General features: G+C 39.4%; 1 protein-coding gene across 1 annotated transcript; it reads left to right on the top strand.

The window, feature by feature from the left end:
* Positions 1-1,406: 1,406 nt before the first annotated feature.
* On the top strand, positions 1,407-10,519 carry mad2l1 (MAD2 mitotic arrest deficient-like 1 (yeast)). The gene is made up of 5 exons (XM_047386246.1): positions 1,407-1,578; positions 3,171-3,317; positions 9,060-9,180; positions 9,846-9,949; positions 10,041-10,519. Exons 1-5 carry the CDS (start codon positions 1,515-1,517, stop codon positions 10,211-10,213), a joined length of 609 nt encoding a protein of 202 aa, XP_047242202.1. The 5' UTR covers positions 1,407-1,514; the 3' UTR covers positions 10,214-10,519.
* The last annotated feature ends 1,042 nt before the right edge of the window (positions 10,520-11,561 follow it).

Genomic DNA, 11,561 nt, shown 5'->3' with positions numbered 1-11,561 from the left:
TTGGCCAACAAGAGGATACAAACTGTAAGTAATAATGGGCCTGATATGCAGTACAAAGATATTTATTTTTACTCCATTTTTGACCTGGTATGACCTCCTTTTGGCCTATTCACAGATGAAATCATTGTACAGCAACCATTCTACAGATAAGCTCAAAAACGGCCGTTCTAACATCAGTTCGTAGCTGTTTCAGGTGGAAAACACAAATAGTGAAACAGATCTGTCCGAAGCTACAAATCTTATGCTAACTTCAGCTTGCTGGAGGACCCATCCACTCGTTGATATTATGCACATACATATTTAGTTGGTGTTGTGGACTAGGGTCATGTGGTGACACTGAGATCCAGATTTGTGTGTCGTCAGTACACATATGGTAAGAAATGCTGAAGTACTTTATAATCTGAGCTAGGGGGATCATATAGAGGTTAAATAAAAGTGGCCTTGAGGAGCCCCACAATTAATTTTTGTTCCCCCTGATTTAGAATTCCCAAATGACACAAAGTGATCCCACTTTGCCAAATAAGATCTGAACCAGTTTTGTACAGTACCTGACAACTTTTTCAGCTGATCAAACAGTATATTATGATTAACTGCATCAAACGCAGCACTGAGATCAGAGCAGAGGTTTTAGACCATTCATTGTTAAGCCCATATTGATCAAAACAATGCAGTCTCAGAGCTGTAGTCTGGTCCAAAACCTGACGGAAAAACAATGAAGACATCATGTTTTACATCTTTAGGGGGGAACATTTGTTCACACACCGGCTTTTCGATGACCTTACCCAGACATTTTAGATTGGATATTGGCCTATAATCACTTAGATGCATCTAGATTTGGTTTAAAAGAAGTCTGATAACTGCGGTTTTCAGGGCCTGTGGATATTAACAATCTTCAATATTTCAGGGTCAACATAGCTAAAATCTGGTGGGCAACAAATCAAAGCAACAAGTTGTGTATTTAAGGTTATTACGTGTTTCTGTCAAAGATACATAATCCAATTTATTACATATCTTTAGTTGCTGACATAATTCTGAAGGCACAGGAGACATCAGCAGCTTCTCAGAGGTGGACCCCCATCCTGATGGTCTTATTCTCGGAATGTTGTCTTTCACAAAATCAGCAGTCATTGCAGAACTTGTTCAATTCAATTCAATCCCAAATCCCACATGGAAATGATATGTTGTTATCCATACTATCTAAGTTTTTTTTCAAATAGTTGTTAAAGGAAGTTGTTGTAGGAAGGTCCTGTGATGATCAGTATCACATCAGATCTGAAGTTTAAATTCCAGGTTGTAGTGCAGCAAAAACGCTGAAAAGTAATCGTTTACGTTGTGTTGTTATGCACTGCCCCCTGACGTCAAAGAAATGGAAACGCAACTTAAGATGCTTTTACGCATGCGTGTATGCGCAGCTGACAATTTCAAACTGAACGGCGGGTAGCACAAGTCTGCGGAGAAGAGAGTAGCGTCACAAAGACCTTTTAGAGGAGAATCTGTTAGTGATAGTTGGTACCATGACCAGTACTCTGAAGGGAATCACGCTTAAAGGAAGCGCAGAGTTGGTGGCTGAGTTCTTCTGTAAGTATTCAGTTCTAATTCATCGCTTAGTAGCTCATTTCTTCCCTTAGCTTCCTCACGACACGCTGTGCTAACGTGCTACTGCTGGGCCTTTGCTGTGTCGCTTTGTTACACTCAGCGTTCAAGGTGGAATAAAACACCGGAAAGCAGCGTGTTTGGCCTCGGACCTATAAAAGCAACTTATTGTTGGAGCAGCTGACGCGTTTAACTATTTCTATGCAGTTTTAACTTGTCCGTGCACCGCCCACCTGCACTACGCTGGTGGCGAAGTCGAGCGCAACAAAAGCAAACAAAGAGCTTAACGCTAATATTTTAACATAATATTCATCCTGAATTCTGTAGGAGATACATTTCTCCATCGGTGTTTAAGTAGTTTATTGTAGCAGGAGGCATCAGCACAGAGCTGCGGTGGGTTTGCTGATTTAAGTGAAGTCGAATTAAAGCAGCACAACAGATAACAAGAAAACTCAAAACAACGATTGAAATATTATCTTGCCAGCTTTGGATAATTGTACAACACATTGGAACAAGCAGCTCTGCAGTCATATTCAATAAATGAGAATATTATTGGAAAGTTAATTTATTTCATTAACTCAGTTCAGGTAGTGAAACCCATCATAGAGATTCATTCCAGAGAGACTGATGTTTTCAAGCCTTTATTTCTGTTCATTATGATTATTTTCTACTTGCAGCTAAATAATATTAGAATATTACATCAGATCAATAAAAATAAAGCATTTGTTAATACAGAAACATGAACTTAATGAAGAATATGTTTAATACCTGCTTAATGGTTATTTGTCAAAGGGTGCTTTTAATGTGACAAACGAGCCTCGACTGAACCCATATTTTAATTTACTGAATATGACTCTATATCAACCATCTAGCTGTTGATTTGAGATGAAGTTTCCATCCACCTTATCCACAAGCAGGGAAACAGTCCCACAGCATGATGCTACCGTCACCGTGCTTGCCAGTAGGTGCTGGGGTCTGTTGGTCTGGAAGCCTCACCTTCACACTTCCAACTATTCTTTTGAGTCTTTGTGGTCAAACAGCTCAATCTTTGTCGCATTTTTTCTCCATGGTTCATCTAGCCTAAACGGCTGCAACATTTAGTCAAGCTTTAGAATGTAATTATTGCAGTATGGGCTCCTTTTTTGGTGAAGGAGTTTGTGTGGGTTGTAGTCTACGGAAAGAAATTCAGATTAGGGCCTCAAGCAACAGGTTAGACCTCAAAGTAAGGCTGCATAAAATAGAAGAACGTACTTTGGTGACGTAAGCTGTGATTAACCCACATTTTTCTCACTCTTCTATATGATTGTTCATCTTCATGATGTCACATCAATCTCTTTCAGCTTTAACATTATAGCCACTAAAGTCTAGATCAAGTGTGAACATCAAGGGAAGGAAAAGTTCATCCAACAGGCCAAATATATTTTGCATGCAGAGTGAGAACGCTTCACAGTTGAAATGTAATTGTCTACCAAATATTGCATTCATGCAGTTCCCAGTGGGTCTGATATTGCACTAGCCATTGTTTCTAGCCATGTTTAGATGAATCTCCTCTGATCTGGCCCAAAATGTCTCCACAGCGTTCGGCATCAACAGCATCCTGTACCAGCGGGGCATCTACCCTCCAGAGACCTTCTCCAGAGTCACACACTATGACATGAGCCTTCAGCTCACCTCTGACCCCAAGCTGAAGAACTATCTGACCAATGTGGTGTCTCAGCTCAAAGGTACCTCTGCTCTTGTGACCTTATCCATCTTAGAGGAATGACCCATGAGATGGCATGCACAAGTCACCTGAACTTAGATTGTATCCAGGTTGAATCTTTGTGTGGACCCCTCAGAGAACTGGTACCCTTTGCATAACCCACACCTAATGTTCTTTATCTTCTTTTGAAAAATGCCCCAATGCATTCCCCCATACTGGTCCTTCTCAAAATATTAGCATATTGTGATAAAGTTCATTATTTTCCATAATGTCATGATGAAAATTTAATATTCATATATTTTAGATTCATTGCACACTAACTGAAATATTTCAGGTCTTTTATTGTCTTAATACGGATAATTGTGGCATACAGCTCATGAAAACCCAAAATTCATATCTCACAAAATTAGCATATTTCATCCGACTAATAAAAGAAAAGTGTTTTTAATACAAAAAACGTCAACCTTCAAATAATCATGTACAGTTATGCACTCAATACTTGATCGGGAATCCTTTGGCAGAAATGACTGCTTCAATGCGGCGTGGCATGGAGGCAATCAGCCTGTGGCACTGCTGAGGTCTTATGGAGGCCCAGGATGCTTCGATAGCGGCCTTTAGCTCATCCAGAGTGTTGGGTCTTGAGTCTCTCAACGTTCTCTTCACAATATCCCACAGATTCTCTATGGGGTTCAGGTCAGGAGAGTTGGCAGGCCAATTGAGCACAGTGATACCATGGTCAGTAAACCATTTACCAGTGGTTTTGGCACTGTGAGCAGGTGCCAGGTCGTGCTGAAAAATGAAATCTTCATCTCCATAAAGCTTTTCAGCAGATGGAAGCATGAAGTGCTCCAAAATCTCCTGATAGCTAGCTGCATTGACCCTGCCCTTGATAAAACACAGTGGACCAACACCAGCAGCTGACACGGCACCCCAGACCATCACTGACTGTGGGTACTTGACACTGGACTTCTGGCATTTTGGCATTTCCTTCTCCCCAGTCTTCCTCCAGACTCTGGCACCTTGATTTCCGAATGACATGCAGAATTTGCTTTCATCCGAAAAAAGTACTTTGGACCACTGAGCAACAGTCCAGTACTGCTTCTCTGTAGCCCAGGTCTGGGGAATGCGGCACCTGTAGCCCATTTCCTGCACACGCCTGTGCACGGTGGCTCTGGATGTTTCTACTCCAGACTCAGTCCACTGCTTCCGCAGGTCCCCCAAGGTCTGGAATCGGCCCTTCTCCACAATCTTCCTCAGGGTCCGGTCACCTCTTCTCGTTGTGCAGCGTTTTCTGCCACACTTTTTCCTTCCCAGACTTCCCACTGAGGTGCCTTGATACAGCACTCTGGGAACAGCCTATTTGTTCAGAAATTTCTTTCTGTGTCTTACCCTCTTGCATGAGGGTGTCAATAGTGGCCTTCTGGACAGCAGTCAGGTCGGCAGTCTTACCCATGATTGGGGTTTTGAGTGATGAACCAGGCTGGGAGTTTTAAAGGCCTCAGGAATCTTTTGCAGGTGTTTAGAGTTAACTCGTTGATTCAGATGATTAGGTTCATAGCTCGTTTAGAGACCCTTTTAATGATATGCTAATTTTGTGAGATAGGAATTTTGGGTTTTCATGAGCTGTATGCCAAAATCATCCGTATTAAGACAATAAAAGACCTGAAATATTTCAGTTAGTGTGCAATGAATCTAAAATATATGAATGTTAAATTTTCATCATTACATTATGGAAAATAATGAACTTTATCACAATATGCTAATATTTTGAGAAGGACCTGTATTTTTAATACGGTATCATAGGTCCCTGAGGTCCCAATAGAAATACCTCTAGTGTTCTACCACCACTGCTCTGCCGAGTGCACAAGTTGTTTTTCCTGCTCAGCCTTCAGCTTCAGGCTCCTATAGAAACTTAAAGGTAGATAGTTATTATCAGTAACCAGATCAGAGCCTGTTCCCCTCAGTAATTCACACACCAAAGTAAAAGTATGTAATATTATCAGCCAGTAGGTGGCAGATAAGGTACGGTTATGGTTATGTGTGATTTGATGATCCAGGCTAGTCAAAGTAAAGTTTGCAGTTGAAGCATCAGCTTCAGGGGTGGTCTATGGACATGCCTGGTGGTGTGTTCAGGAACTCGGGACTGGTGTTAGGAAATGTTGCTGGAAGTCTGGCATTAAACCATGTTAAAATGGATTTTCTAAAGTTGGGTTTTCAGTGTTTATAAAAAAAAAAAAAAAATGCACCCTCATGTTAAATCATGAGGGGCTAATTTATAGGAAATCTGAGATTGATCAACCGTCAAAAGTCACATTACCAGTGACGGAGCAACCAGTTGGCCAGTTTTCCCTCGATCTATGATGACCTGGAATCCACAGATCAGGTGGTGAAAACTGGAAAGCTAAACCCTTTAATTAGCCTATAAACATCATCTTTAAATCAGTTTTTCAGTTTTATTAAAATCAATCGAGGGTTATAGACGGATGCTTCGATGCAGAAATAAGGATTATCTTCTAATTCTTCTTTTTCTGTAGGATTTCAAAGAACCTGCAGCTCATCGTTACCTTTTATGGTGTTGTGACAATGAATCTGAAAATATTATTTAATATTAATATTTTATCAAATAATATTTTGGTCTGTTAAGGGTTGTCCTGTGAATATCAGCCCAGTAAGGTGATGGTATTAGGACAAAATAGAAAGGTGTGAGACGAGCTCTGACATTACTGAACAGCATAAACTCATGGAATGAATTCACACAATTTCTTAAAATACAAGAATTTATTAACAAAAATAAGTCAACTCAAAGTCAAACATATTTCAATCAACAAACTCTTTACTATGCTAAAACAATCCAACTAAACTACCAAGCAGAATTAAAGAATAGGGAAGACTAATGGACTATGTACAATATAAACAAGTTGATTAAAGATGATTGAAAACCCTGACCAAAAAGAGTGATGCAACATTATCATGCAATGTTTATGTTTGAGAACCAAAGATTATCTTGAAGAATCTGGAAGTGAAGTTAAGTTAGTCTTGGAACTAACTTACATTTAGACAACCATTCACAATCAGATAAAATATTAATTTCATAAAATGATGTTTAAAGAATGATCTGCTGAATAAAACCAACCTTCTGGATGACTAATTCTCAACGGGGTCTTATTAGCTGCCTTTATTTATTAAAATAATATTTAAAGAAATATTATTAAGGAAATAGTAAAATCTTTAAGAAAATATTTTGGAAAAGAGCCAAATCTTTCTGGAGAAATGGGGCTTATGTCGCCGGCCAACTGCATGTTACCATGGTGACACGTTCCGTTGTCCTTCCTTGGGAAACTGCTTCACTCGGCGTCGTGCTGGGAACTCTCTGTAATCTCTGTAGACCTCAGAGAGGAAAGTCACGCCACGCTTGTACTTTAATTATTACCCCCGTTCATGAATGAATACCGGACACACACACAGTAATTCATCCGTACTTAATGAATAGGATCAGTGATCATATGACACTCTCTGATCCAGTTGAAGAGTTATGTCTGTTTGCCAGCAAAGAGACATTAGCGTGCTGGGCCTCTCCTGGCCATCACCGTCGTGGAAGAGATCGGTTCCTTGGGAAGGTGGGGGTTTTATACGGGTAGTGGCATCATGGGAAGTCCGCTGTTACCACCCTTTTCCAAATGTGCTGGAAGTAGGTCAAATGCAATTTATTTTGAAAGTTCCAGAAAACTTTGTGCCGCATCTTAATGTTTTAAACAATGGTTAATGTTGGTTAGACTGAATTGTTAAACTGAAAGTATGTTTCAGAAACTATTGTGTGTGTTAAGTTTATAGAAAGAACATTAGAACATTGGTAGAAAAGGGCCCGTATTCACAGAGATTCTCAGAGAGCTTCTATCTTAGTCTGAAAATTCTTGGCTAGGGCTCCTAGTTTGTAGGATTCAGTTCTCTGCTGAAAGCAACTCTGAGCGAGGAGAGGACAGAAATTCTTTCTTAGGGAGGAGATGTGGTTGACCCCGTTGCTAGGTGTGACGATATCTTCTAAGAGCTGTGATTGGTTGTTAAAAGAAACAAAAAATAATAATAAAATGCACTCCTGGTGATTAATAGAGAGAAATGAACCAATGATAGAATTTAGACTGGATTCAGAAATGTGTAAATCATGATGATGAAACCTAGCATCAACATGTTCGAACGTAGCTTAAGTACATCCTAATCATTATTTTGATTTGCTTATTATTTTTACTCGCCATGCTGGACGTATTTGATACACTGCTGGTTTTGCAGATTTTCCCACTTCCAAAGCATGTAGAAGTCTTACATTTTTATCATAGTTACTCTTCAACTGTGAGTGACGGAATCTAAAACAAAATCCAGAAAATCACATTGTGTGATTTTTAGGTCATTTGCATTTTGTTGGATGACAAATGTATTTAATCACCTAACAACCAGTTACCGGCTCTCACAGGTAGGACCAATCCTGCCGTAATTAAGGATATATACAGTAATAAATAAATAAGCATACGATTAAATTCCCAGAAAATGCAGTAAATAAATAAATGTAGGCAGTAATTAAATAATTCAATGTGAAATAAACGTATATATCTAATGTAATTAGCTTCCTTATATATTCAGCTTTTGTAAAAATGTTCCCACCAAAAAGCATTTAGCAATGATGACCTCGGCAAGCAGACGTTCGGCAGAAGTTGACGCCTGAAGACAAAGTCCCTCCTATTTCCATAATGAGGCAAAAATAAATAACATTGAACAAATGGAGGAAAAATAAAATGGACAGAAAATATTAAAACATATACATAAATACATTCAAAAATAAGTCATTAATAAAGTTAAATTGTAATGGATAAAGCTGAACGAATAAAGCAGCTAATCAAATTAGATGTATACATGTATGTCTCATTGAATAATTTGCAGTTATTTATTTACTGCATTTTATGTTTATTTAATCATATGAATATTATTATTAAGCATTTATTTTAAGACGGATCAATCTATTGAGAAATTTATCTTTCCATTTCATTCCAAATAATTTTTGAAAGCATTTTACAGTCTGTAAATATTTAAATAATGCTAATCTGTACTATATTGTTTGTAAGTTTGCTCACTTTTTATTCATTGTTGTTATTTTTCTATTATTTATCCTTCCTAATATTACCTTACTAGAAGTTGACCTTTAATTTGTCCTGCCGCTGAAACTAGTTCATTTAAAGTTGACCTTATCTCTATAGTAATAATTGTTTGATTGTTATAGAAGTTTATGTGCTCATTTAGTTGATTATTAATGGGGTGGATCTCTGCATGATCGAGCTGGTAGCGTTTTATTAATTCAGAGAATATCTCTCGGTCTTTCCACCATCTTCTCTGCTTAAGACACTTTTCTAAAAGTCCTCCTCACTACTATTAACATCTGCTCCCGTTAGGAGCTCTAAGGTCTAAGATGCTTCATGAATAACTTTTATCTTACCCTCTTCTAAGAAAAATCTTAAAATGAAAGAAATTCCAAGATTTTAATTTTTTTTTTGAACGATGTCACTAGGAGCTACTTTTAGCCTCAGGGTTTTGGTGAAAACCAGCCCTGACCTCCAAAGATGAGCTGGAATCAGTGTTTGCCTGTGAAAAGCTGATCAGTGCTTCTTTTTACAGACGTTCTCCTTGATTCATGTTTTTTAAGCAACAGTTTATGAACCTGAAATCATCAAGAAGGTGCGGTTGCAGTGTTTGTGCATCATTGTCAGACTGTGTTTCACAGAGTGGCTGTTTGAGTGCACCGTGCAGAAGCTGGTGCTGGTCATCACGTGCCTGGAAACCAACGAGGTGCTAGAGAGATGGCAGTTTGACATCGAGTGTGACAAGTCAGCCAAGGAGAGCAGGTCAGCTTAATGCTCAAAGAGTTTTACATTTAGAGACTCCAGTACCCAAAGTGCATTGCATGTCATACCTCAGTCAGAAAGCAACTATTGGTTAAAATTGCTTTAAGGCAGGGGTCTCTGACTCTAGTCCTCTGGAGCTACTGTCCTCCAGCTTTTAGATGCATCCCTGCTCCAACACACCTGAACCAAGTGATTGAATGACCTCTTCAGCGTGTCATCAGGTTTGACAAAGGCCTGGTAACGAGTCTTTCATGTGATTCATCTGTGTTGGAACAGGGATGCATCTGAAAGCTGGAGGACGGCTGCCCTCAAGGACTGGAAGGGGGGCCCCTGGTCTAAGGGGAATTTTCCTCAGCTTTTGTATTTACATTTTTTTTTTGATTCAACACTGAAATATTTGACTTGATGTATTATTTATAGAATGAAAATTCCACTAAATATTTGTAAATAAAATAAAAGAATCATCTTGTTTGCATTGAAACGATTACCAGGAGCCAGACTTCCTGAGCAGAAGAGGGGGCAAACAGGGTGGACTTGTTGCCACAGGGGGGCAGTAAAAAACCTCCCATGACCTGCAGCTGTTTAGATGAGGAAAGCTGTTCAATAAAGGATGTTTACGTGTGTGATTTAGTTGTGACTTCACAGAGTTGTCATGTGTTACCCAGTGCTCCCAGGGAGAAATCCATCAAGACCATTCAGGATGAGATCCGCTCTGTCATCAGACAGATAACAGCCACGGTGACCTTCCTCCCTCTGCTGGAGACGCCATGTGAGTTTGCAATAAATCTTTAACTAGGCTCACTTTTGGATTAAACTGTTGTGAGCCTGTTCATTTCTGACCTCTGACCCTACCACTGCAGGTGCCTTTGATCTCCTGGTCTACACTGACAAAGACCTGGTAGTTCCAGATAAGTGGGAGGAGTCCGGCCCGCAGATTATTGACCAGTCAGAAGAGGTGCGTCTGCGCTCTTTCACCACCTCCATCCACAAGGTGAACAGCATGGTGGCTTACAAGAGAACCGACTCGGTGTGACTATCTGAACCACACAAGCTGTAAATGGCACCGCCACCTGCTGGTTGAAGTAGATTTTACTGTCCCCAGTCCACCTCATGGATGGACATAGAACTTGTTTTTCTGTTCTGAACCTCATTTTGTCTGGACTCAACATGGAGAAATTCTGTTCTTTCCATTCTGATGTAAATATTTCTCATGAACAGCTGTTTTCTTTAATGCCTCTGTTTTTTCAAAGTTTCAGCCTCTTCTGTTTTATCAGATAGTGCTTTATATGTCCAACTTTTAAAAACTGTCACAAATAAAATAGCTTCTGCTTTTCCCAGATGTTTTTTTGTTCTTTTTGCTTTACTGTTTTTGGAGTCTGCAGCCAATCTTTAAATTAGAACAAAGATTAAGACAATTCTAGGTCCAACGCAGGACTAACTAGATGTACCTCATTCAATGGCTGCTGGGTGTAGATGGCTCTTTTAAATTAAATCCACAAACAGCATGAAAAATAAGCACTATTTATTCAGCTGGACTGTTTACTTGGTTCACAGTGTTCAGTGGTGACAGATACAGATGTGAAACACCATTATGATAATGTATCAGCTTATAACATGTCAAAATGTTTAGAAATCCACCTTTTAAAAGAAAAAGAAAAAAATGTAACATGGGAAATCAGAAAGAGATATCCAGGAGGTAAAAAGAAGCACAGCCCTGGGGACTTTATAATACAAAACAACCACTGGTACAAAGAACTCCGAGTGTGCTTCTACAAAAGTGCTTTAGTTAGTCTGTAATGAAGCTACATTTAAATGGACACCTGTTATTGTGTTTATAAGAGGACTACATTTTTGTTGGAGTGTAAAATGTTTCAAGGAATGGTTAAACAGTCTTTCTTTATTCAGTCCATTCACTAATCTCCTTAACCTACAGAGATGGAAAGGGAATCTCATTTTGCTCCATATAAACTGCCCATATGATCCATTTTGTTTTATTAGCTGAGACATTTTACACTCGAGGACAAAACCAGCTAAACACATAGAAGTTATTTGCCTGGGAAGGAGCTGACACACCTAGAAACCAAGAGACATAACTGTTGGCACCCTGAGTGCTGCAACCAGCAGCTGGAACATCTTGGCAACTGAGCGTGAGTAAAGATCATTAGACACTATTATTAACACCTGACAGATTTTGTTGGCATCACATGTGGAAGTTACTTGAGGCTATTAGGTGGAACTCATCAAAATCTTAGAATACAGATATTGGAACCCAGGCACCTGCTATCATCCTCACATACCAGACAGCTGCACGATGTGACCACCTGCCTTCATGCCATCCCCAAACCCCTATGAGATGCCCTGGTAACCTGTAACACCACCGA

Source organism: Girardinichthys multiradiatus, chromosome 14 (genome assembly GCF_021462225.1).
Source record: "Girardinichthys multiradiatus isolate DD_20200921_A chromosome 14, DD_fGirMul_XY1, whole genome shotgun sequence".
In the NCBI taxonomy this organism is placed as follows: domain Eukaryota; kingdom Metazoa; phylum Chordata; class Actinopteri; order Cyprinodontiformes; family Goodeidae; genus Girardinichthys; species Girardinichthys multiradiatus.
The sequence above is the reverse complement of the archived record's forward strand: the minus strand, read 5'-3'. Positions and strand labels throughout refer to the sequence as shown.

Coding starts and splice junctions, on each gene's coding strand:
- mad2l1 (XM_047386246.1), top strand. CDS start 1,515: ATGACCAGTACTCTGAAGGGAATCACGCTTAAAGGAAGCGCAGAGTTG. Junction 3,318..9,059: donor TGTGGTGTCTCAGCTCAAAG/GTACCTCTGCTC, acceptor TGTGTTTCACAG/AGTGGCTGTTTGAGTGCACC. Junction 9,950..10,040: donor CCCTCTGCTGGAGACGCCAT/GTGAGTTTGCAA, acceptor CTACCACTGCAG/GTGCCTTTGATCTCCTGGTC.